At 38.3% G+C, this 27510-nt stretch overlaps 1 protein-coding gene across 2 annotated transcripts in view; it reads left to right on the top strand.

Moving 5' to 3' along the window:
• ADGRG4 (adhesion G protein-coupled receptor G4) overlaps positions 1-27510 on the top strand; it is a 113630-nt gene that overhangs the window by 18424 nt on the left and 67696 nt on the right. Inside the window, exons 4-5 of one of the 2 annotated variants that reach the window (XM_010389108.2) lie at positions 218-832; positions 20768-26818. In XM_010389108.2, the coding sequence (XP_010387410.2) occupies positions 218-832; positions 20768-26818 (6666 nt within the window). The remainder of the gene's footprint in view (positions 1-217; positions 833-20767; positions 26819-27510) is intronic. The other variant, XM_010389110.2, reaches the window with a different exon arrangement.

Raw genomic sequence — 27510 nt, 5'->3', positions numbered from 1 at the left:
ATATAATTAGGAAGAAATTCTTCTGCCAAAACAAAAATCACATGCTAATGTCAAATAGAGATGATTTTTTACATCTACTATTTTTGTTTATTTGGACCAGTATTGACTCACAATTATATTGTATAATCCAGATTTGACCATATTGCCAAATACAATAAAACAATTTTTAACAGAAATTTCATTTGTTTTCTCTTTCCCCTCCCCCAAATTTGGACAGATACACTTTCACTAAAAGGAAAAAAGCTGGATTTTTTTGGAAGAGGTGACACATATGTAAGCCTGATAGATACCATTCCTGAACTCAGCCGATTCACAGCATGCATTGATCTGGTATTCATGGATGACAACTCAAGGTATTGGATGGCCTTCTCCTATATTACAAATGATGCCCTCCTGGGCAGAGAAGACATACACCTTGGACTTGCAGGAGACCATCAGCAGCTAATACTATACAAATTGGGAAAGACCTTTTCTATCCGTCACCACCTGGCTTCATTTCAATGGCATACAATATGCTTGATATGGGATGGTGTGAAGGGCAGATTAGAACTCTTCCTGAATAAAAAAAGGATACTGGAAGTAACGGATCAACCACACAACCTGACACCTCATGGGACTCTGTTCCTAGGGCACTTTCTCAAGAATGGGAGCAGCGAGGTTAAAAGCATGATGCATAGCTTTCCTGGCAGCTTGTACTACTTTCAACTCTGGGACCACATCCTGGATAACGAAGAGTTTATGAAGTGTTTAGATGGAAATGTAGTTAGTTGGGAAGAAGACGTTTGGCTTGTCAACAAGATCATCCCAACTGTTGACAGGACACTGCGCTGCTGTGAGTAACTTATCAACTTTTTTCCTTAGCAAGGGTAGTGTTGATGCAGTACTCCTTTGCTCGCAGTGGCCCCAGGTTGCTAGTTTTGTCATCACTTTTTAATAAGGAGCACATATTGTTTTCTTTTATCTTTATTTTGATATGATTTCAAACTTATAGAAAGATTGGAAGAATAGGATAGAAGAACACACACACACACACACACACACACACACCACTTATTTGTTTCTAAGTCATTTGAGAGTAAGTTGCAGGCAAAATTCTTTGTTACCCCTAAATATCTCAGTGTGTATTTCCTAAGAATAAGGAATTATCTCTTATAATGATCAAAATCAGAAAATTTGATGTTGATACAATACTAATATCTAATTCACATTTCACATTCATATTTAGCCAATTATCCTAGTAATTTCCTTTATAACTATTTTTTGCTTGCCCCAGGATCTGACTCAGGATCACACATTACATTTAGTTGTCATGTCTCTTTAGACTACTTTGGAATAGATTCTCTGCCTTTCCTTGTCTTTCATGACCTAGACATTTTTAGCATACAGTCCAGTTACTTTGTCTCTCAATTTATGTTTGTCTAATAGTTCCTCATAATTAGATTCAGGCTATGAATTTTTGGTAAGAATACCACAGAAATGATGTTATATTCTTCTCAGTGCATCACATCAGTAGACACATGGTGACAATTTGTCTCATTATTCATAATAACTTTGATCACATGATTTCGGTGATCTCTGTCAGATTTCTCTACCATAAAGTTATTATTTTTTCCTTTGTAATTGTTGAGTAATTTCTGGGGAGATATTTGGAGGTTAAATATCCCCTTCGTAACATAATTTCACCCAATAGGTTTTACCTCTATTCATGATTCTTGCCTGATTCACTAATCACTATGATGTTTGCAAAATAATGATTTTTAAAATTCCATTTTTTTACATTTATTAGTTTGCATTCTACTGTAAGAAAGAGCTTTTTCTTCTTCCATAGTTATGTGTTTATTTATTTAAGACAAAGGGTCTCACTCAGTTGCCCAGGCTAGAGTGAAGTGGCATGATCATAGCTCACTGTAACCTCTAACTTCTGGGTGGGCTCTAGTGATTTTCTTGCCTCAGCCTCCCAAAGTGCTGGGATAACATTTGTAAGCCACCACACCCAACCTTATTTATGTGTTTATTTATTTGAACATGAACTCACAGATTCTTATTTTATTCAATGGGTTGCAATCTGTTACTATCATTTATTTTGACGTTCAAATTGGTCCAGGGCTGGTCAGTGAGAGTTCTTCAGTCTGGTTCTTGTGTCCTTTTGACACGTTCCCCATCATTCTTTGAGCATTTTCTTACTCTCTGGCACAACAAGATGTTCCAGGCTCTTCTTGTACGTTTTCTGCTCAGCCCAAGGAGCCATCATTTTACTAAGGCATCCCTGTTCCTTTTAGTGGGGAATGGTATTTATAAACCAATTTACTTTTTCTTCTGAGAGCAATTATGATATTGGAGAACTGTTTGGAATGAAGTTCTTGTAAGGAAACTGGCTTCTTGGAATTGCACCTGTATTTGTCTCCTCTAGAGTTTGGGGAAGGAAGGATGAGATTGCTTTTCTCTACATAATCCCACTCTGCTCTCAAATCCAGTCCTCTCCACTATCAGCAGCAGCATGGGTAGTCAGTGATAATAGCATCAAGACAAGATTTTTTTGCATTTCCCGAAATATTCACTTATTCTTGAAGGAGTATTGTTGGCTGTTCTTATGGTTTTTTTTTTTTTTCTTTCCAGGAGGAAGCTGTTAGGAAAGGAATAGGGGCTAGATCCATGCCTAAAAGGGCTCTCTCAGACTAAGGGCATATGTTTTCACCAACAGTCTGGATGCTGTTTGAGTTAACAGCAGAGGCACATTCCAGGGGATTTGTTTCTCTGAGATTAGACCAATGCAAAGGAACAGGAAAGCTATTCCTTTGTGCTACTACCCAAAGGTATTTGGTTTTTCTCTTTTCTGAGGCCTTAAAAATAAAAAAGAATATTCCTAGCTGGCTCTGATTACAAAACTGAGCTACAGACTAGTAGATTAAGCCTGAACAGCTCACCCAAAGCAGTTTAAAGTAACTTTATTTTTGATCTAAGGAACCAGAAGTATGGCCTTATATCCATGTGCTCAGCAGTGGTCTTTTAAAACCAAATCTGGCCAGTTAATGGCCATGAGTTTTCCTACCACTTTGTGAGCAGATAGCTAAATCTAACTGCTGTGTTAAAGTACTAGACAACCCTCTTTTATTTTGCTCTTTTGTACACTTTTTAAACATTTTTATTTATATTTATTTATTTATTTTTTTGAGACGGAGTCTTGCTGCAACACCCAGGCTGGAGTGTAATGGTGCCATCTCATCTCACTGCAACTTCTGCTTCCCGGGTTCAAGTGATTCTCCTACCTCAGCCTCCCGAGTAGCTGGGACTACAGGCACGTGCCACCATGCCTGGCTAATTTTTGTGTTTTTAGTAGAGACAGGGTTTCACCGTATTGGCCAGGCTGGTCTCGAACTCCTGACCTCAAGTTGTCTGCCTGCCTCGCCCTCCCAGAGTGTTGGGATTACAGGCGTGAGCCACTGCACCCGGCCTCTTTCATACACTTTTTAATGGACGACCATCCTCTGGGTCTGATTGAATCGTGGTGGGCATAATGCACAATCTAACATAAGAAACAAGGAAATTATCACCTCAAACAAACAAAAAAGGTAGTAAATGTTCCTCTACTATTCAGATCTCTTTGAGTGTTCTTTCCAAACCTTGGACCAGGAATTTCTAATCTGGGGGCCAGAATGGCCTTGAAGGAGTTGACAAAGCCCCTGAAATTACAACACCCTAAAAATACAGGGCAGATTTTTTTTTCAGAGGGTGCAGTCTATAGTTTCTATCACATGCTAACATATTATGGTAATTGGTGCCTTTTACTAAGTTCTTACCGTGTGCCAGGCATTTTATAGAGGAGGAAATAGGGGCCCAGAGAGGTTGAGTAAATTGCCTAATGTCACCAATCAAATAAGTAGTATAGCTGGGGTTTGAACAGACTGGTCTGGTTGCAAAGCACATGTTCTTTTCACTTCCCACCATACAGGACTATCTCAAGTGAGCCTGTGGCCCCCAAAATGTTATGCTATATTACTATGTCTTAGAAGCTTCCTTTGGAGGTAATGGCTGGTCTGATAATTCACCTGGGGAAATTAGGCTACCAGCTGCAGTCATTGCCTGCCTCACCACTGAAGGATCTGTAAAATACCACAGAATTTCACCTATTTCGATTTTGGCTGTATGACATCTGGGACAAAGGGGGCAATATATGAATAAATATGAGTGATTGCAACATGTCTAGCTTCAGTTTTTGCCTAATAAATTGATATTTATGGCCCATAAAAGGATTATGACCTTTAAAAAATAAGTTTTAATGAGCACATTGCTAGGTTACAAATCTCAATAAATCTATTTACACATAAATTATATATATATATATTTATATATTCATGAGAACAAGGCTTTTGGGGAACATTGCCTGAAAAACATGAACCCTACCTGGGTTTAATAAACAAGTATTCACTATAGTTGGAAATGTCTTGGAATATTAAACAACATGGTGGTAAATAATAACAGTGAAATTTCTAGTCATTAGAAATTTAGCTTTCAAGTAGTTTTTAAGCATCTTTTCCTTATTTTTAAAAATTACAAATGTAATAAATGTGTTTGTGAATAAAATATATTTAAACAATACAAAAGCACATGAAATATCAAGTAAAACCTACCCTTCACTAACCTCTTCACAGAGGTGTCTGTTAAAAATTTTTTTTCCGTGGGTTTATAATAAGTGTGTGCGTGTATGTGCATGAGTGCATACAGTTTTAAAATCAAAAATAATATATACATACATGTTGTTCTGCAACTTGGTTTATTTTAACTCAATACTGTCATGGACAGACACATAAGTATATTTAGAGCTGTTTTTAGGGCCACATCTATTCCATGTAACATAATTTACATGTAACATAATTTATTTAACTCATCATTGATGGCCATTTAAGTTGCTTTCAATTTTTTGCAATTACAAATAATGCTACGGTAAATTTCCTCATACATACCTCTTGGTACATTTAGGTTTGCAATTTTATAGGACACATTCCTAAGGGTAGAATTTCTCAGTAAAAGCCTATAAGCTGTTACAATTTAAATAGATTTATAATTTTTACTAGTTATTTTATTAATGTAACTATTCATTAAAAATTAATTGATCTCTTAAAGTAAAATTACTAGATATATACAGTAAAAGATTTTAAAATACATGAAAGTATAAATCTAAAGTCTCCTTTCACTTCAGTCTTTTACTCTATGTGTCTCTCCCCAAAAGCAATGATTGTTAACAATTTCTTATATATCCTTGCAGAAAAAATGTAAAACTTGAATTTACATGTAAATATTTTTTTTTCTTTTTCGCAGTTGGGTTCATCATTATATGCATCCTTTTCTGCATCTTTTTAAAACTTAATAATATTTTTGGAGGCATTTTCATATCAGAAAATACAGAGCTATCTGATTCTTTTTGGGGGAGGCTGCTGAATAGTATGAAAGAAAAGGGGTATGCTATAATTTATTCAACAAGCTCTGTTTGAAGGACTTTTAAGTTGTTTCTTGTTTCTAGCTATGACAAAAGTCTACAGGGCTTTTAAAAGTAATGGGTAGTGACAGAAATATCTTGAAGCAACCATAAATAAATTATCACAAGCTAAAGTTCCTTTCAACGTATGGCAAGCATAATTTCCTAATCTCAACTCAGACACATGATCAAACAAAGGAATTTTTTTGACCTGTGAATGTGTGAAGAGAGTCTTCCAAAGACATGCAGATTAAATTCCTCTTAGTTCTACATTTAAGAAATCCCTTCTATTGAAAAGAATGAAATAACTTGAATTGAGTTCATCCTGGGAAATCTACAGTGTATCAAAGCATAGCATCCCTGTATCTGTGGGGTCATTGATATGCTGAGGTTTGTTCATTGTTCTAATGCTCCAGCTTCTTTGAATTACTTTATGAATTGACTATTCTTAAAATATGCAGAGATGGATTATATGGTCTATGTTCTTTATAAAGGCCTTTGTTTGGCTCACTATTAATTCCTCTATCCAATTATCAGCTCTGATAGGAAAGGTTCCATGGGGATGGGCTCTACTAGCTAAAAGGCAATTTGGTCTTGTCCTTGTACATCAATTCTCTGTGCTACCGTCGTTTCTCATCACGAAAGGTAAGCATGAGCTGTTGGTAGTTCACTCAAAGCCTTCTTATTTGTATTCCCCTTCACAGGATGACATTCTCCTATAGACTCAGAGATAGAGGCTCTAGCCTGTCTTTCTATTGCAGCATTCGTTTTTCATGCTTTTGCCTGGAAACTGAATGCAGACACCACTTTGAAAAAAAAAAAAAGTTTCCTTTTCACCTTAAAGATACTCATTTCATATTTTTTCTACCCCACAGGCAGATCTGTCTGTGGCAGTTTCTGGTCACCATTATCTCTCACAAATCTAATCAACATGCTGAATCATATTTATAGAGGTCCTGATTGAAAGAAAAACCAGATGTGATATGTGGGCTAGAACGACACATAGATTTAATATGAGGTGATATACCCAAATCACAACCAGAATTTGGTACCTTAGAAAATGTTCTACTTAACATTCTGTTGGCAGGTACATCTGCAACAAAATGCCTCATAAATATTCAGCTACTCTATACCTCTGTTCTCCAGCTCCCAATGATTACAATAATACAATTTTGTGTAGAGTGAAAGAGCAAATGGCAATTAAGCCCACAGACCCCTGTGAATTAGCATGGATTATCTCCACTTTAAAATACAGAGACAGCAAGGCTTATGCAAATTATTTGTGCAAGTGATCACTTGTTCACAAACAGGAACAAAGTGAATATGGCAAATCATGTTTGTGAGCTCTCCAAAGATGGAGGCCTGACCTCACGGCTTCTGTTCAATGTGAATAGATGGCACAGTACCGGCTGTTGCATTTGACCTTTTTTTTTTTTTTTTTTTTTTTTTTTTGAGATAAGGTCTCACTCTGCCGCCCAGGATGTAGTGCAGCGGTGCGATCAGAACTCACTGCAGCCTTGACCTCCTGGGCTCGAACTATCCCCCTGCTTCAGCCCCCCAGCGCCCGCCCCACCGAGTAGCTAGGACTACAGACATGTACCGCCATACCTGGCTAATTTTTATTTATTTATTCATTTATTTTATTTTATTTTATTTTTTTGGTAGAGACGGGATCTTGCTGTGTTGCCTAGGCTGGGCATCTGCTTTTTCTTAACTGAATTTTTTATTGAGAGATAATTGTAGATTCACATGCAGTTGGAAATTCTTGTACACTTTGTCTAGTTTCCTCTAATGGTGACATTTTGCAAAGCTATAGTATAACAAACAGAACATTGACGTTGATACAACCCACCAATCCTATTCAGATTTCTCTAGTTTTTCTTATATTCATTTATGTCTGTGTATTAAGTTCTATACAATTTTATCACCTGGGTAAACTTGTGTATCTACCGGCATACTGATGCTGAACAGTTCTAATACTAGTAGGATCCCTCATGCTGACCTTTTATAACCACACCCATTTCCTTCCCACCCTTTCCCCCTACCCTGCTTCATACCTAACCCCTGACAACACTAATCTGTTCCCCATTTCTAAAATTGTGTCATTTCAACAATATTATATAAATGGAATCACACAGTATGTAAACTTTTAGCATTGCCTTTTTTTTTTTTTTAAACTCTGCATAATTCTCTGAAGAGCCATCCGGGTTGTTGAGTGTGTTCATAGTTTACTCATTTTCATTGCTGAGTAGTATTCCATGGTATGGATATGTTACAGTTTATTCAATTATTCACCTGTTGAAAGACATTTGGGCTGATTCCAACTTTTTGCTGTTATAAAAAATAACCCTGCTATGGATATCTGTGTACAGGTTTTTTTGGTGTGTGTGTGAACGTAAGTTTTTATTTCTCTGGGAAAAATGCCACGGCTTGGCTGTATGGTAGTTGCATGTTTAGAATTTTTCTTAATTTAAAAATAATTAAATCTCTGTGGGTACATATTAGGTGTACATATTTGTGTGGTATATGAGAAGTTTTGACACAGGCATGGAATGTGAAATAATCATATCATGGTACCCATCCCCTCAAGTATTTATCCTTTGTGTTATAAACAATCCAATTATACTCTTTTAGTTATTTTTAAATGTACAATTAAGTTATTATTGACTATAGTCACCCTGTTGTGCAGTCTAACAGTAGGTCTTACTCTTTCTAACTTTTTTTTGGTTCACATTAATCCCCTCCTCCCCCTCCCCCAAGGCCCCTCTACCCTTCCCAGCCTCTGGTAACCATCCTTCTACTCTCTATATACATGAGTTCAATTGTTTTGATTTTTGTAGCCCACAAACAAATGAGAACATGCCATGTTTGTTTTTCTGTGCCTGGCTTATTTCACTCAACATAATGACTCCCAGTTCCATCCATGTCGTTGCAAATGACTGAATCTCATTTTTTGTGGCTGAATAGTACTCCGTTGTGTATATGAACCACATATTCTTTATCTGTTCATCTGTTGATGGACACTTAGGTTGCTTCCAAATCTTAGCTATTGTGAACAGTGCTGCAATAAATATGCGAATGCAGATATCTCTTTGAAATACTTATTTCCTCTCTTTTGGGTATATACCCAGCAGTGGGGTTGCTGGATCATATGGTAGCTCTATTTTTAGTTTTTTGAGGAACCTCCAAACTGTTTGCACATTTAGCTTTATAAGAAACTGTCAGACTGTTTACAAACTGTCAGACTGTTTTACAAAACTGTTTTACAGTTTTACAAAGTAGCTCTATCACTTTATATTCCACCAGCAATGTATAAGGGATCTAGTTTCTCAGCATCCTTGCCAGCATTTGGTGTTGCCACTGTTTTTCATTTTAGTCATTCTTGTAAATTTGTAGTGATATCTTATTGTGTTTTCAATTTGCATTTCCCTGATGCTTCATGACGTTGAACATGTTTTCCTGTGCTTATGTGTCATCTTCATGTCTTCATCAGTGAAATGTCTGTTCATGTCTTTTGCCCTTTTTAAAAAACTGTGTTGTTTGTTCATTTTATTGTTGAGTTTTGAAAGTTAAAAATTGTATTCTATTTTTTGTTGGGTATATCTTTTGCAAATATGTCCTTCTAGTCTGTAGATTTTTAAAAATTTATTTATTTATTTATTTATTTATTTATTTATTTATTTATTTATTTGAGACGGAGTCTTGCTCCATCACCCAGGCTGGAGTTCACTGGCATGATCTCAGCTCACTGCAACCTCCACCTCCTGGATTCAAGTGTTTCATGTGCCTCAGCCTCCTGAGTAGCTGGGACTACAGGTACATGCCACCACGCCTGGCTAATTTTTGTATTTTGAGTAGAGATGAGGTTTCACCATGCTGGCCAGGCTGGTTTTGAACTCCTGACCTCAAATGATCCACCTGCCTTGGCCTCCCAAAGTGCTAGGATTGAGGCATGAGCCACCACACTCAGTCTAAAAATTCATTTATATGGGCTTTCACAGAACAAAAGCTTTTAATTTTGTTAAAGTCTAGTTTATTAATTAATTTTTTTTAATGAGTCATGCTTTTGGTGTTCAAGTTTAAGAACTCCTTGCTTAGCCCTAGATCCCAAAGATTTTCTCCTATATTTTTTCTAAATATTCCATAGCTTTGTACTTTACATTTAAGTCTGTGGTCCATTCTGAGTCAATTTTTGCATAAGATGTGTGAGGTGTAGGTTGAGGTTCATTTTCTTTCTTTCTGTTTTTTTTTTTTTTTTTTTTTTTTTTTTTTTTTTTTTTTTTTTTTTTTGGTCTATTGATGTCCGATTGCTTCGGTATTATTTGTTGAAAGGGTTATCCTTGCTTTATTGAGTTGATTTTGTATCTTTGTCAAAAATCAGTTGAGCATATATATATGTGTCTATTTCTGAGTTTTCTATCTGTTCCAATCATCTATATATCTATCCCTCTGCCAATACCACACTATCTTGATTGCTGTAAATTTACATCAAGCCTTAATATTGGGTAGAGTGATTCCTCTAATCTTATTCTTCTTTTCAAAATTTGGTTTAGTTATTTTAGGGATTGTGCATTTCCATAAAAATTTTAGACTAAGCTTGTCTGTTTGCATATAACCTTGATGGAATATTGGCAGGAATTGGATTATATCTGTATATCAATTTGAAGAGAACTGACGTCTTTACTATGTTGAATCTTCCAATCCATGAACACAACGTCCCTCTCCATTTTTTTAGGGTTTTCCTTGATTTCTTTCATTAGCATTTTGTGATTTTCAGCATACACATCCTTTGTTAAGTGTATACCTAAGTATTTCATTTTCATTGGAGCAATTGTGAAATAGCATTGTGCTTTTGATTTCAGTTTCTGCGTGTTCATTTTTAGGACATAGAAATGTGATTGCTTTTTGTGTGTTGATTTTGTATTCTGAACTGATTTATAAGTTCTGGTAAATTTTTTTTCTTGAAGATTCCTTGAGATTTTGTATCTGTACTACTGCATAATCTGCAATGTCTTCATTCTTTTTTTTTTTTTTTTTTTTTTTTGCCTTGTTGGAGTGCCTCTAACTTCCAGTACCACGTTGAATCATACTGGTGAGAGTGGACATCCTTGCCTTGTTCCTGATCTTAGCTGGAAAACATTCAATCTTTCACCATTACAGTTGATGTTAGCTGTAGGTTTCTTGATGATGCCCTTTACCATGTTGTTAAAAATCCCCTCTATTCTTAACTTGCCCAGAGATTGTATTGTGAAGGGATATGAGTTTTGGTCAAATGCCTGTTTTTGGATCAGTTGATATGATTTTTCTTCTTTATCTTGTTGATATTGTGGGTTATGCTGATAGATTTTCAAAGGTTTAGCCAGCTTTGCATATTTGGAATAGATCCCACTTGGTCGTGGTATATAATTATTTTTATACATTGTTTCATTTAGTTTGCTCATATATTGTTGAGGATTTTTGTATTTAATTTCAGGAGCAATATTGGTCTGTAGTTTCTTTTTTTTTACTGTCTCTGTCTGATTTCAGTATCAGGATGACACTGGCCTCATAAAATGTGTTGGAAAGCGTTTGTTCCTCTTTTCTGGAAGAGATTCTATAAAATTGGTGTTAATTCTTCCTTGGCAGTAAACTCCATTGAAATCATCTGGACCTGGAGATTCTTTTGTGAAGGCTTTTAAATTACTAGTTCAATTTCTTTAATAGCTATAGGGCTATTCATATTGTCCATTTCCTCTTGATGGCGCTTTGGTAATTTATGGGTTTTGAGGAGTTGTCTATTTCTTCTAACTTGTTGAATTTGTGAACATATAGTTATTCATAATACTCTCTTATTATCTTTTTAATTGCTGCAGAATAAGTAGTGATATTCTCTGTTTCATTTATGATATTGGTGACTGACTTGTGCTTTTCTCTTTTTACTTTTATCAGTCTTGCTATAAGTTTATCAATTTTATTGACTTTAAAAAATCATCTTTGTTCCATTGATTTTTCTCTATTGTTTTCTTATTTTTAATTTCATTGAGTTCTTTTATGGTCTTGATTATTTTTTCTTCTGCCTGCTTTGGATTTATCTTGGGATTTTTTTTTTAGACTCTTGAGGTGGGAGCTGAGATTATTGTTTTGAGATCTTTCCTTTTTTTAAAGGTATGCATTTAGTGCTATAATCTTCCCTCTCAGCACTGTTTTAGTTGCATCTCCCAAATTTTTTAAATTAAATTTAATTTGATTAAAATAATTTTATTTAATTCAATGTTTTAAAAAATTTTTTTTTCTTAAAATGTCTTCTTTGATTCATGGGTTATGCAGAAGTGTGTTGTTTAGAAATTTTCTATGGTCTTTCTGTAATTGGTTTCTAGCTTGATTTCGTAATAATCAGAGAAAGCAGTCTTGTAAATTCAGTTCTTTTAAATGAGGTTTGTTTTATGGCCCTGTATATGGTCTATATTGGTGAATATTTCATGAGTGCTTCAAAAATATATATATTCTGCCACTGTTGACTGGAGTGCTCTATGTCAACTAAAGTCTGTTGATTGTGTTGTTCAGAACTTCTATACACCTGTTGATTTTCTGTTTAGTAGCTTTATCACTTGTTGAGACAGGAGTATTAAAATTCCTAACTATAATTATAGATTTACTATTTTTCCTTTCAGCTCCATCAGTTTAGCTTCATGTATTTTGAGACTCTGTTGTTTGATATGTATGCATTTAGGATCACCATGTCTTCCTGGTGGAGCAATGTATTTAGTATTATGTAGTGTCTTTTCTTGAGTCCAGTAATTTTCCTTGCTCTGTACTCTAGTGAATATTATTATAGCTATTTTTACTTTCCTCAAACTTACTGCTTGCATGGAATAATTTTTCCATTCTTCTACTTTCAACCTACCTATATGATGATATTCGAAGTATATTCTTTTGTAAACAGTAACCTATGGGTTACTTGAGCATACTTGATTTATTTATGGGGTTTTGAGTTTTTCTTTGTATGGTTTTTCTAGTGGTTGGTCTTGGTATTACAATATCCATTTTGGTCCTTTGACCTTCCTCACTGTTCAGATTTTTTTTGAGAAGGGATCTCGCTCTGTCATCCAGACTGGAGAGCAGTGGAGTGCAGTGGCATGATCACAGCTCACTGCAACCTCAAACTCCTGGGCTCAAGCAATCCTCCTGTCTCAGTTTCCCAAGTAGCTGCACCACCACACCCAGCTATTTTTTTTTTTTTTTTTAATTTTTGGTAGAGTTAGGGTCTCACTTTGTTGCCCAGGTTGGTCTTGAATTCCTGGCTTCAAGCAATCCTCCTGCTTTGACCTCCCAAAGTTCTGAGATTACAGGCAAGAGCTGCCATATCCAGACACTTTTTAATTTTGTTGTTTTAAATATCAGATGATGTTACAATTTTTGTCTCAATCATCAAATATGATTTATAAAGCTCATGAGGAAAAGGATCATCTATTTTATGTACTCATATTTTTGGTCTTTCCTTTGCTCAGTTTTTCTTTCTGATTCTCCAAGATTCTTTAAAAAAATTCTTTCTCTTTGAAGTAATTCCTTTAGCTAATCTTTTTTTTTTTTTTTTTTGAGACGGAGTCTGGCTCTGTCACCCAGGCTGGAGTGCAGTGGCAGGATCTCAGTTCACTGCAAGCTCCGCCTCCCGGGTTTATGCCATTCTCCTGCCTCAGCCTCCAGAGTAGCTGGGACTACAGGCGCCCACCACCTCGCCCGGCTAGTTTTTTGTATTTTTTAGTAGAGACGGGGTTTCACCGTGTTAGCCAGGATGGTCTCGATCTCCTGACCTCGTGATCCGCCCGTCTCGGCCTCCCAAAGTGCTGGGACTACAGGCTTGAGCCACCGCGCCCGGCCTAGCTAATCTTTTAAAGATAGGTCTGCTAGTGACAAGGTATCTTAATTTTCCTTTATCAGAGAATGTTTTCATTTCCGTTTTATTCCTGTAAGATAGCTTTGCTGGATATAGAATTCATGGTTAACAATGCTTTTGTATCAGCGTTTGAAAAATATTATGACAGCTTCTTCTGGTCTCCTTAGTTCTGAATGAGAAATCTGTCATTTAAGTTGTTGCTCTTCTATAAGTAATGTTTGTTTCTTTCTGTCTACTTTCAAAATATTTTGTCTTTTAGTTTTCAAAAGTTCAATTATGATGTGCCTTGCCACAGATTTCTTTGGTTTTTATCCTTCTTGGAATTTGTTTAGCTTTTGGAATCTCTAGGTTTGTGTCTTTTGTCAAATTTGGGAAGCTTTTAGCCTTTATTTTCTTTTTAATATACGTTCAGCCCCATTGTCTTTCTCCTCTCTTTTAAGGCTATGGTAATATGAATGTTGGATATTTTGTTATTGTTCCACAGGTCCTTGAGGCTATCTTCATTTTTCTTTTCAATGCACTTTCTCTATTGTTTAGATCAGGTGAATTCTATTATTTTATCATTATGTTTACCTGTTCTATCTTCTGTCATCTCTACTCTACTATTAAGTCCATCCAGTTGGTCTTAAAAATTTGCCTTTGTATTCTTTCATTCTATAATTTCCATTTGGTTCCTTTTTTGTTTTTGTTTTTGTTTTTCAATACAGAGTCTCATTTTGTCACCCAGGCTGGAGTGCAGTGGCGTGATCTCGGCTCACTGGAATCTCCGTCTCCCGGGTTCAAGGGATTCTCGTGCCTCAGCCACCTAAGTATCTGGCATCCACCACCATGTCTGCCTAATTTTTGTATTTTTAGTAGAAATGGGGTTTCATCATATTGGCCAAGCTGATCTCAAACTCCTGGATCCATCTGCCTTTCCTCCCAAAGTGCTGGGATTACAGGCATGAGTCACCGTGCCTGGTCCCATTTTTATTTTATTTTATTTTATTTTATTTTATTTTATTTTTTTATTATACTTTAAGTTCTAGGTAGTACCATTCAGGACATAGGCATGGGCAAGGACTTCATGTCTAAAACACCAAAAGCAATGGCAGCAAAAGCAAAAATTGACAAATGGGATCTAATTAAACTAAAGAGCTTCTGCACAGCAAAAGAAACTACCACCAGAGTGAACAGGCCTGGTCCCATTTTATTTTTTTCCAAATAATTTCAAAAATTTTAAGTTCAGGATTTTCAGGTTTGTTACCTAGGTAAATGTATGCCATGGTGGTTTGCTGCACCTATGAACCCATCACCTTGATTCTTTCTTTTTTTTTTTTTTTTTTTTTTTTTTTTTTTTTTTTTTTTTTTGAGACGGAGTCTCGCTCTGCCGCCCAGGCTGGAGTGCAGTGGCCGGATCTCAGCTCACTGCAAGCTCCGCCTCCCGGGTTCACGCCATTCTCCCGCCTCAGCCTCCCAAGTAGCTGGGACTACAGGCGCCTGCCACCTCACCCGGCTAGTTTTTTGTATTTTTTAGTAGAGACGGGGTTTCACCATGTTAGCCAGGATGGTCTCGATCTCCTGACCTTGTGATCCGCCCGTCTCGGCCTCCCAAGATTCTTTCTTAACAATTTTTATTTCTTTTCTGAGATTCTTTTTTTTTCCATTTCAAGAGAATTTGTAATTGCTTGCAGAATTATTTATATGATGATTGCTTTAATATCATTGTCAGATAATTCCAATGACTGATTCATCTAGGTTTTAGCATCAGTTGATTATCTTTTCTTACTCAAGTTGTGATTTTGTTGCTTCTAAATATGACAGGTAATTAAAAAAAATTGTATCCTGGACATTTTGTCAATTATGTTAGGAGATTCTGTGTCTTCTTTAAATCTTTTATTTCAGCAGTCAGTCATTCTGGTTAGGCTTAGCACAGAGGTCATGGTCCATTTTTGTGGGCTGTGCTTCCAAATACAACTTAATTTTTAGAGTCTTTGTGATGTTATTTCATCTTGCTTGGTTTATCTGGTACCCTGAGACTTCCACCTGTCTCTGCTGGTGCTTCTTGGGTGGAGAGCAGAAGGCATCCCCTCAGGCCAGGCTTCCAGCTGTCTCTCAGAGGGGGATGGATGTGGGGGCATCCCCCTACCAATGCCTCTTGGCTTCCGCTAGTCTCTGGACAGGAAAGGAAAATATTGGGCTAGTTTTCGTAGACTTGGCCACCTGCTGCTGGAGATCCCCTTTTTCTTGTTTCCCTTGCCTGCCTTGGTGTCTCTGGGTGAGGGAGGAGAATCTCAGTACTGCAGGGACAAAGAGACTTCCTGGATCAGGCCACTTGCTATTACTGGCTCCTTTTTTACTCTTATGCCTGCCTGGCTTGGTTTTTCTGAGTGGGTGAGGAGAAACTTGGGTTGGCAAAAACAAATAGTCTTCCTAGACTGGGTTCTGTTCAGCCAGTGTTTTTTGGTGGAGAGGGGAGATTCAGGCCTGGTAGGGAAGGAGAATGCTTCTCTTGGTTGCTTATTGTTAGCAAGGTGCCCAGTCAGTCTCCCTTGCTGGAGTATCCAACTTGCCTGAGGTTGTCAGAGGGACTCCCATTTGATCCAGAAGGGGAATGAGCCTACTTGGACTGACTTCTGTTGCTAAGTTGGGGATTGGGAAGCATAGGTCCTGGGCCGCATTTTTATGTTGGGTTTGGTGAGGGAGAGAAGATAACTGCCACTATGTTGTTCCTTTACTCTTGGGGTCCCAAACCAGTTTGTTTTATTCTTAGCACATTTTGTAGTTCTCCTTTGGTTGTCTCTTACACCACTTCTAGGATTTGCAGTTGTATCTTTTGGGGAGGAGCAGAGAAAAGTGGATCTATGCCATCTTGTTCAGTTGAGAAGTCTGCATTTGCTTTTAACATCAGTTCTTGGGCAGTAAAAGCTCTTGAGTGTATATGCGTAGACAGATAGGGTGCAACAAAATGACAGAGATAATATCACTGGCATTGTAACTACCTTACTCACTTACAACATTTTCTTTTCTGAGAAGGACAGGCATTAAATTCAATGGAGATAAGTGTGCCATTTAGGATAAAAAAAATCCCCACCACATATAGGGAAAAGAGAAAGATTGATGAAGCAGAAGTAAAGTGAACCTCACTCATTAGAAATGATAGGTGCACAGAAAGTCTGAATTACTGAATTTAAGAAAAACAAAAGTATGTACAGATTAAGACAATAAGGTCACCAATAAACAAATTAAGTTATGAAAGAAATTTATATTCAGTATCAGTCTATATTATACAAAATGATCTTGAATGTTCAAGATCATTTTCAATGCCAACCCATTGTAATTAATTTCTAGATGTGAGGTTTATAGGAATCTTTAATTCCAATGGATTCTGATTCTAAAAAGCTACTGATTGTTTGACTGAATTGTCTTTATCTAGGATATGAATGATTATTCAAGGTAGATATTATATCAGAGAATGTACATAATTTGGGATCCCCACTGAGTTTTGATTCCTCGGCCAGCAAAGTCACCTTGATGTTTTAGTTTAGCATTGCAATGCTGTCCACTAAAGTTTGTTTCACTGTTTTGGGTGACTGCTGTTTCTTGCACTGTTCAGCACTTGCAGAACTTGGCATTTAGTATTTAACTTTGTTTATTCTTGGTACCTTCCGATAGAGTCTCTTTCTTTCTTTCTCCTTGGATTGAGGTGTTTCCATTTAAATTGAGGGCATACATTTATGAGTGCTGGATAATTGAAGCATTGCTACATGCTGTCTAATTTCTTCTCTAAATCTTTCATCTGTGAAAATCTCATCTCAACACTGCACTTCTCTGAGCCTCATCTCTAAATGAAAGGATTGAATATAATCTCCAAGTCCTGGCTCTAAAATTCTGGGATTTTAATGAATGAAGACTTCAGGCTTTATTAACACAGACTTTAGAAGAAAAATTTGATACAGCAGTCCCTCTGGAAGAAACCTTGCATCTGAAAGATTTAATAGAAGGTTTGCTGAAATATACAAAGCCAGACTTTAAGTTAAAATGGGGCAATGTAAGATGCATTATTTCTTGAGATCTCTGCTACTTAAAATGCCACCTGCTTGGCAATTTAGCTCAACTCATTTGTTTTTATCTTTCTAAATCTTATATTCCTTCTTGAGGTGCTTACTGGAAGTGTTAATAACAATTGCTACATCTATGGCTTAGCCCTCTCTGATAAAAATACCATGTCTAACTCCCATTTCCCGTCTTCTAAAAGAGTTTTCCACTACTTATGGATTACTCCAATAGTACTCTTTGAATGCTGCATCAAAGAAGATAACTTAGGCTTTTATGGTATTTAGTGTTTTATTGTTTTCCTAAAAAGTGAATGCAGTTAAATCATTAATGTTTTGTAAAGGAGAGGGAATTGTGAGCTCTGCTCTCAACAATTAGTGCATTCATAGAGTGATTTTAGGCTCTAGGATGCCACACTCCTCAAATGTGCTAGAAGTGACACTTTCACAGAGGTTTGCTAAGCCAGTTGGCTGGTGTAAACCCATCTACAAAATTGGAAACAAGATCCCGACAATTCTCCTTTCACATGAAGTTATGGACAAATTTGAAAGCACAAAGCTTGAAATACACGTTTGGCTGCTGAAATATACCAGTTTCTTGATAAGGCCTAACATAATGTGGATCTGTGATAATTGGAAAAATGTCATAAAATTAAGTGAAAAAGTACTTTTTGTATAGCTTCGACTTTTCCCCTTATAAACGTGTGTACTTTTATCAACTCATCTATATGGTCAATTGCAGGATTGTTACTCATTCTACTTGCTAATGACCACAAAATCCTAAAGGACATCCTACACACACCTCAAAATTTCTGGATATGCAAATTATAAGTAATTTTAATACTCAAGACAGTGAAACAAATCAGTAGATTGTCTACTACCACAGCTATTCCTACATCATAGGTAATATGCTTCTCAGATGGATGAATTCAAAATACTAATTTCCCTAAGTTAAATATGGATGATTTCATTTTGGGTGATTTGAATTGGAGAAAGATCGTGACTCAGCCTTGAATTTTACTATGTGCCATTTTCACCTGGATATTCACTATTATCCTAAATTCCACTCGTCCACATCTGAACTGGGTGTTTTTCTTCTGAGTGAGGCTGCCTTCCCAATTTTTCTGTTTTTATGAATATTACCACTATTCTCCAAGTTGCCTGGAAGTAAAATTTGATTTCTCTGAGATTTCTCTCTCTTCTTTATCTCTTAAACCTCTTTGTTATCATACCTTGTCAATTCTTACTCTCCAGTAGATATGGGGATAGGAATCTTCACACTGCTCTCACATTGTTCCAAGCCTTATTCAGTTATTCAGTTAGCTTGCAAATAGATACTAAACATCTACCATGTGTGAGGCACTGGGATAGACACTAAAGATACAATGGTGGGCAACAAAAGATGAGGACTCTGTCCGCGTGGTCTAGCGAGGAAGAGAGACATTAAAAACCACATAAATCTCCAGCTATGACACATTACATGAAGAAGAGGTCTGAGGTGTCATAAGAGTCTAAAATAGATTGATGTGAGCTAGTCATGGAAGTCAGGGAAGGTAGTCTTCCCTGAAGAGGTGATGCATGAGATGAGAACTGAAGGACTGGCAGAAGTTAATCAGATGGGGAAGGATGGGAAGAACATTCTAAGTAGAGGTTACAGCAAATGCAATGGTCTTGTGGTGGGAAAGAGCGTGCCAAGTATTAGAGAACTAAAAAGAGGAAGACCAAAAAAACAAAAAACAAAAAACAAAAAACAGAGGGAACTTAGCACAAATTGAGACTGAAGAGATAGGGAGGGACCAAATCATGCATAGCTTTATATGCTTTATTAAGAAAAAATTTTCTTTTTTTCCTATGAGCAATAGAAAGCAACTAAAGAGAGCTCAGTGTGTATGTGTGTGTGTGTGTGTGTGTGTGACAGAGAGAGAGAGAGAGAGGAGGGGGATCAGATATTGGCATTTAAAAAATCACTTTGGTTGTATTATTGAACAGATTAGAGGGGATCCAAGATTAGTGGCAGACAGTTCAATTGGGAGGCTACCACAGTAGTCCAAGTGAAAGATGATGGTGACTGGTTAGGGTGGTAAGTGATGGAGATAGAGATAAACTGGGGGGGAGCCAAGAGATATTTAGGAGCTACAATCAATAGGACAAGATTATGGATTGACTATGGCAGGTGAGAGAGAGAATGAAGGAGACAGAGGGAGAGAGAGAGAGAGTTGGAGCTTGCATAATTTGATGTAGGATAGTGTAGGGCCAGTCACTGAAGGAATACCAGAAGAGGACCCAGTTTGGGAAGAAGTTAATGAGTTCAAGCTGGAGCATGTTGAGTTTGAGGTGTTAATGAGATATCCAAGAAATGATATCAAGTAAACAATTGTTTATATAAATGTGGGGCTCAAAATAGAGATCTGGTCAAGAGATATAACTTTGAGATTTGTCTGTGTATAGGTGTAAATTGAAATCCTAGGTGTAGAGAAACTATACAGCCAAATGAGAAGAGGTCCTGGGACAAAGCCTTGGTCAAGTAAAATAGGATGCGTCTAGAAATGAGTGGACAGAGAAGTAGGAGAAAACGCAGGAGTGTGTTGTGCAATGGAAAGCAATGAAAAGAGTATTTTCAAATCATTAGTACTATGAAATAAATGCTAATTTGAGAGTTTCAGATTAAAACATTTTCAATCTAGTGTTTAAATGAGTGACAGAAGTTTGACCAAGTGAAAGTCAACTGTTCTTTGAGCACTTACTCTGTATGAGAAGCTATGCTAAGTGTTTTATGCACATTAACTCACTCTCATAACAATTTTGTAGGATAGGTGTTATTATAATCCTCATATTATAGAGGAGGAAATTGAAGCACAGAGAGGTTAAGCAACTAGTCCAAGGTTATGTAATGAGTGTGACAGTGACGGAGCCAGCATTTAAAACTAATCCATTTGAATCTAAGGCTGATTTTTCTTTTTGGAATATTTTAAACTACACAATTCAATTTCTTTAATAGATATAGGAATATTCAAGTTACCTGTTTCTTCTTAAGTGAGTTCTTATAGCTGTGTCTTTGAAGGAATTGGATCATTTCCCAAAGCTAATCATCTTAATTAATGCACTATTGTGGCATGCATCCCTCTTTCAGGAATGTTTATATATTTTATGAAGATACTACAAAATAGATGTCCTCCTACCAGTTACTTAACCAGGGTGTTATGAGTGCCATATAGAGATCTTAGAGAGTAGAAAATTGTCTTAAGGAAAATCAAGTAATCAAGTGATTTGATTACATCTGTGGTACTTTCTTACAAGATGAAAATAAATTATAGAGCTCTTTCTTAAAGAATTGCCTCTAATTTCCAAAGCTGAATCCAAAATACCACTTTCTTTCTGATTTTTTAGTTGTTCCTGAAAATATGACAATTCAAGGAAAAAGTACAACTGTTTCACAACAAATAGATATGACCACTCCATCCCAAATTACTGGAGTAAAACCACAAAAGACTGCACATTCCTCTGCAGTGTTGTATCAAAGCATACCTATATTTGCAACCGATTACACAACCATATCATATTCCAATACAACATCTCCACCTCTGGAAACAATGACTGCACAAAAGATCTTAAAGACACCAGTAGATGAAACAGCTACATTTGCAGTAGATGTTTTATCAACTTCATCAGCCATCTCTCTGCCTACCCAGAGTATATCCATAGACACTACTACCAATTCCATGAAAAAAACGAAATCCCCATCTTCAGAAAGCACAAAGACAACAAAAATGACTGAAGCCATGGCTACTGAAATCTTGCAACCACCTACACCTTCTAATTTCCTATCCACATCCAGATTTACCAAGAATTCAGTTGTATCTACAACTTCAGCAATGAAATCTCAGTCGGCTGTTATGAAGACAACATCTTTATTTTCAATTATTGAGTCAACATCTATGTCTACAACACCTTGTCTCAAACAAAAATCCACAAATATTGGGGCACTCCCTATCTCCACAGCTGGCCAGGAGTTCACTGAATCTATAGCTGCTGAAACTGTACCTTGGTTTACAGTGGAAAAGACTTCACCTGCGGCTACTCATGTTGGGACTGCATCAGCATTCCCACCTGAGTCTGTGCTCATCTCCACAGCTGCTCCAGTAGATTCTGTATTTCCTAGAAACCAGACAGCATCTCCATTGGCAACAACTGATATGAAAATAGCATTTACAGTCCATTCATTAACTCTCCCAACTAGGTTTATTGAGACCACGCCTGCCCCAAGGACAGCTGAAACAGAATTGACATCTACAATTTTTCAGGATGTCTCTTTATCCAGAGTGGAAGATGCCATGTCTACCTCCATGTCTAAAGAGACCTCCTCTAAGACCCTTTCTTCCTTAACATCCTTTTCATTTACTGGGACTGAGAGTGTACAGACAGTTATTGATGCTGAAGCTACACATACAGCCTTAACTCCTGAAATCACACTTGCGCCTACAGTGGCTGAAACTATGCTTTCCTCCACAATCACAGGACGAGTTTGTACCCAGAATACACCTACAGCTGATGGACACATGCGTACTTTGATTTCCACTAGATCAGCTTCCACATCCAAGGTACCTGAGTCAGGTCCCACATCCACAACTGATGAAGCTGCCCATCTGTTCTCCAGCAATGAGACCATTTGGACTTCCAGGCCAGATCAGACCCTGCTGACATCTATACACACAACCACCATACTCACATTTGTGCCTAATGAAAATTTTACATCAGCATTTCGTGAGAGCTCTACTCATACAGAACATTTATCTACAACTACCAATATCACCCCACTGAAAGCATCTCCAGAGGGCGAAGGTACCACTACCACTGATGCTACTACCGCCGGATACACAACAGCTGTATCCAAATTGGCATCACCATGGTTTTCTAATTTCTCCATAGTTTCTGGAACCACATCCATAACCAGTATGCCTGAATTTAAACTTACCACCTTACTACTAAAAACAATCCCTATGTCTGCAAAACCTGCAAATGAACTTCCTTTGACACCAAGGGAGACTGTTGTTCCATCAGTAGATATAATATCTACTCTTGCTTACATTCAACCAAATTTTTCTACTGAGGAAAGTGCTTCTGAAACCACACAAACAGAAATAAATGGTGCAATTGCATGTGAAGATACAACGACCCCTGTACCAAGATCAGCAACAACACAAAGATTTAATGCCACTGTGACAAGAAAAGAAGCAACTTCCCATTATCTTATGGGAAAATCAACTATAGCAGCAGTGGCTGAAGTTTCTCCATTTTCAACAATGCTGGAAGTGACAAATGAATCAGCACAAATGGTGACAGCTTCTGTCACTGTTTCCTCTTTTCCTGATATAGAAAAGCTAAGTACCCCATTGGATAATAAAACTGCAACAAGTGAGGTGAGAGAAAGTTGGCTTTTGACAAAATTGGTGAAAACCACACCTAGGAGTTCATACAATGAAACGACAGAAATGTTTAATTTTAACCACACCTATGTAGCACATTGGACTTCAGAGACATCTGAGGGAATTTCAGCTGGATCTCCCACTTCTGGGAGCACACATATATTTGGTGAACCCCTGGGTGCTTCTACCACAAGGATATCAGAAACCAGTTTCCTCACTACCCCTACAGACAGGACAGCTACGTCTTTGTCTGATGGTATCTTACCTCCACAGCCTACAGCTGCTCATTCCTCAGCAACCCCTATGCCTGTTACTCATATGTTTTCATTGCCGGTTAATGGCAGCTCTGTAGTGTCTGAGGAGACTGAGGTTACCATGTCTGAGCCTTTTACACTGGTCAGGGCTTTTTCTACATCTGTGCTCTCAGATGTCTCAAATCTATTGTCAACTACAATGACCACAGCATTGGTACCACCTTTGGATCAGACTGCTTCCACAACCAGTGATGTTGTGCCTACCCGCGGAGACTCGATTCATACCACTTCAGAGGCCACAGTAATCTCTGTCAGGAAGACATCCATGGCAGTTCCTTCTCTGACAGAAACACCATTTCCTTCACTGAGACTCTCCACTCCTGTGACAGCTAAGGCTGAGACCACCCATTTCTCCACCTCAGTTGATACAGTTACCCCATCTACACACACTCTTGTCTGCTCAAAACCTCCCCCTGACAACATTCCTCCTGCGTCCTCCACTCATGTGATCTCAACTACGTCTACACCAGAAGCAACTCAACCCATATCTCTAGTAGAAGAGACTTCTACCTATGCTCTCAGCTTCCCATATACTTACAGTGGTGGTGCAGATGTTGCCAGCTTGGCTACTGGCACTGCAAAGACCTCTGTTGTTGATGAGACCGCACCCTCACACATCTCTGCCAATAAACTTACTACTTCAGTAAACAGTCACATTTCTCCACCTGTCACACATCGTGTACACACACCAGTGTCCACCCACTTGGTGACTAGTGCCTCTATCTTATCTTCTGACGAAGACCAGATGACCATATCCCTGGGAAAAACCCCTAGAACTACAGAGGTGACAGAAATGTCCCCATCAAAGAATTTTTTTATTTCATACTCCTGGGGTACTCCATTTTTGGAAGTGGCAGATCCAGGATTTCCTGAGACCACAATAATTTCCAGTCACCAAACACAATTGCCTTCAGATATTCCACTTGGGACTCCCTCTGATGGAAATTCGGCTTCATCTCCCACTTCTGGAAGTACACAGATTACACCTACCTTGACCTCAAGTAACACAGTAGACGTTCACATTCCAGAAATGTCTACCAGTCTTGGGAAAACAGCTCTCCCCTCACAAGCTCTGACAATCACCACTTTTTTGTCTCCTGAAAAGGAAAGCACTACTGTTTTTCCAGCATATACTCCCAGGACCGTGGAAATGATAGTAAACTCCACCTATGTGACTCACTCTGTCTCATATGGCCAGGATACTTCATTTGTAAATACCACAACTTCCAGCTCAGCCAGAATATCAAATCCTATGGACACCAACACAACTTTTTCACACTTGCATTCACTTAGGACACAACCTGAGGTGACTTCAGTTGCCTCTTTCATTTCTGAAAGCACACAGACTTTCCCTGAGTCCTTGTCTCTTTCCACAGCTGGACTATATAATGACAGTTTTACAGTTCTCTCTGACAGGATCACTACAGCCTTTTCTGTTCCAAATGTACCTACAATGCTTCTTAGAGAATCCTCTATGGCAACCTTCACTCCTATTTACCAGATGTCCTCATTGCCAGTTAGTGTAACTGCCTTCACCTCCAAAAAGGTTTCTGACACTCCCCCAATACTGATCACTAAATCTTCTAAAACAATGCATCCAGGTTGTTTGGAAAGTCCCTGTACAGCCACTTCTGGGCCTATGTCTGAGATGTCCTCAATGCCAGCTAATAACTCTGCTTTCACATCTGCAGCAGTCTCTTCTGACACTTCCACAACAGTTGGGTTATTCTCTACTTTATTGTCTTTGGTTACCCCCAGGATTACTATGACCATGCAAACATCTACATTGGATGTCACACCTGTGACATATGCGGGGCCTACTTCAAAAAGCAAAATGGTTTCCTCTGCTTTCACTACAGAAATGATAGAGGTGCCTTCCAGGATCACACCTACAACCTTTCTCTCTCCAACAGAGCCAACTTTCCCCTTTGTAAAAACCGTTCCCACCACTATTATGGCTGGGATAGTGACTCCATTTGTAGGTACCACTGCCTTTTCTCTACTCAGTTCTAAGAACACTGGAGCTATTTCCTCCATTCCAAAGACCACATTTTCACCATTTCTATCAGCAACTCAACAGTCATCACAAGCAGATGAGGCTACAACTTTGGGCATATTATCTGGGATTACTAAGAGGTCCCTATCTACTGTGAACAGTGGTATGGGGGTAGCTCACACAAATACATATTCCAGAACCACTGCTCCTGAAAACATGTTTTCACCTACTCATGCAGATAGTCTCCATACTTCCTTCAATATTCAGGTTTCCCCATCTCTGACTAGCTTTAAGAGTACTTCTGGAGCCACAAAAAATGTTAAAACAACCACCACTTACCTTTCTTCTAATACTAGAAAGATGACTTCCTTGTTAGAAAAGACTTCCTTAACAAACCATGCCACATCTCTGAATGCCCCTGTTTCATACACTCCATGGACCCCATCCAGTGCAACTCCACCCTCTTTGGCATCATTTCTTTATTCACCTCATAGTAGTGAAGCTGAGTTCTCTACTCTAGAGACCTCTCCTCCTCCCACATCCCAAATGGTTGAATTTCCAGTTCTGGGAACAAGAATCACATCCAGTAATACCCAACCTCTGCTTATGACTTCCTGGAGCATACCCACAGCTGAAGGTTCTCAGTTTCCAATTTCCACCACTATTCATGTACCTACATCCAATGGGATGGAAACAGAGACTCTACACCTTGTTCATGGGCCTTTGTCAACATTCACAGCCTCTCAGACTGGTCTAGTATCTAAAGATGTCATGGCAATATCATCAATTCCTGTGTCAGGAATTCTTCCTACCTATAGGCTTTCTGAGAACCCTTCATTATCAACACCCTTAAGAGCTATCACTCCCACATTGGCTGACGTTAAGCACACATTTGAGAAAATGACCACATCTGTAACTCCTGGGACCACACTCCCATCAGTTCTTTCTGGTGCCACTTCAGGATCTGTAATTTCAAAGGCTACTACTTCACCCATTCTGACAAGGTTCTTATCTAGTCTCCCTTCTGGCTCCCCTCTGGCAACTGTATCTAATGTCCCTCATGTTATGACTTCCTCTACAGTAGAGGAGTCAAAATCAACATTTCTGACATCTGACATGATATCAGTGCACCCATTCACCAACTTGACAACACTACCCTCTGCTACTATGAGCACCATACCCACCCAAACCATTCCTACACCTACACTGGGTGGTATCACTACTGGCTTCCCAACTTCTCTCCCTATGTCTATAAAAGTCACAGATGATGTTGTGTATATTTCCACATACCCTGAGGCATCCTCCGGAACCACAGTAACTGCCAACCCCAGGACTGTGCCTCATCCTTCATCCTTTAGCAGAAAGACTATGTCACATTCTACAACTGACCACACTCTATCTATTGGTTCCATGCCTCTGCCTAGCTCTACAATAACATCTTCATGGAGCAGAATTCCAGCAGCATCATCACCCTCTACTTTAATTATTCCTAAGCCCACACTGGACTCCCTTCTAAATATAATGACTACTAAAACCACTGTTCCTGGAGCCTCATTTCCACTCATATCCACTGGGGTGACACATCCTTCTACAGCAACTGTGTCTTCACCAATATCGTCCTTTTTTGAGACAACTTGGCTGGACTCCACACCTTCCTTTCTATCTATGGAAGCATCACCTTCGCCTATTGCCACCAAGTCCACAGGTACTACTCCATAATGCATGTGGTGTAGCCCCAACAGAATTCGTACACTATGGGTCATGTGTTTTCCAAAGTGGCCCATTCTTGGAAGGCAGAAAAGAATGAAGAAGGGTGCAGGTGTTTTTTATCTCCTTCAGACAATGGGTACAGTGAGTACCTTGTCCAAATACAAAATTCCCTCGCCATCTTTTTCGTCTCTGCTTTATCGACATGTAATGTAAATGTATCTTTTCACTCAGCATGACAATTTCTAAGCCTACTTTCCACCTGTTTCGTTCTTGACAGTCTGAGTCTGATTCTGCCAATGTGCACATGGACTAGGAACATCACCCCTTCCCAGTAAGAGGATCATATGGCCTTAGGCCTGAGCATGCTGACCACCCAACGGAAAACACCAGAAAACACACCAGAAGATATCCTATCTTACCTTTTGGATTCCTTTAATGCAGGTCTCAGCCTTCTCCAATCCCTACCTGCAGCTGGCTAGGAGTGCTTGTCCAAGGCCAGGGAATACTTGGCTTCCATATTGTTCAAATTTTGAATGTTTCTGCAACTTTTTTTTCTTTTTTTTGAGACAGAGCCTCACTCTGTCACGCAGGCTGGAGTGCAGTGGCACCTTCTTGGCTCACTACAAGTGCCATCTCCTGAGCTCATCCCATTCTCCTGCCTCAGCCTCCCGAGTAGCTGGGACTACA

The sequence above is a fragment of the Rhinopithecus roxellana genome, chromosome 7 (assembly GCF_007565055.1).
Source record: "Rhinopithecus roxellana isolate Shanxi Qingling chromosome 7, ASM756505v1, whole genome shotgun sequence".
Lineage (NCBI taxonomy): Eukaryota > Metazoa > Chordata > Mammalia > Primates > Cercopithecidae > Rhinopithecus > Rhinopithecus roxellana.
This window is presented reverse-complemented; position numbering and strand designations above follow the sequence as displayed.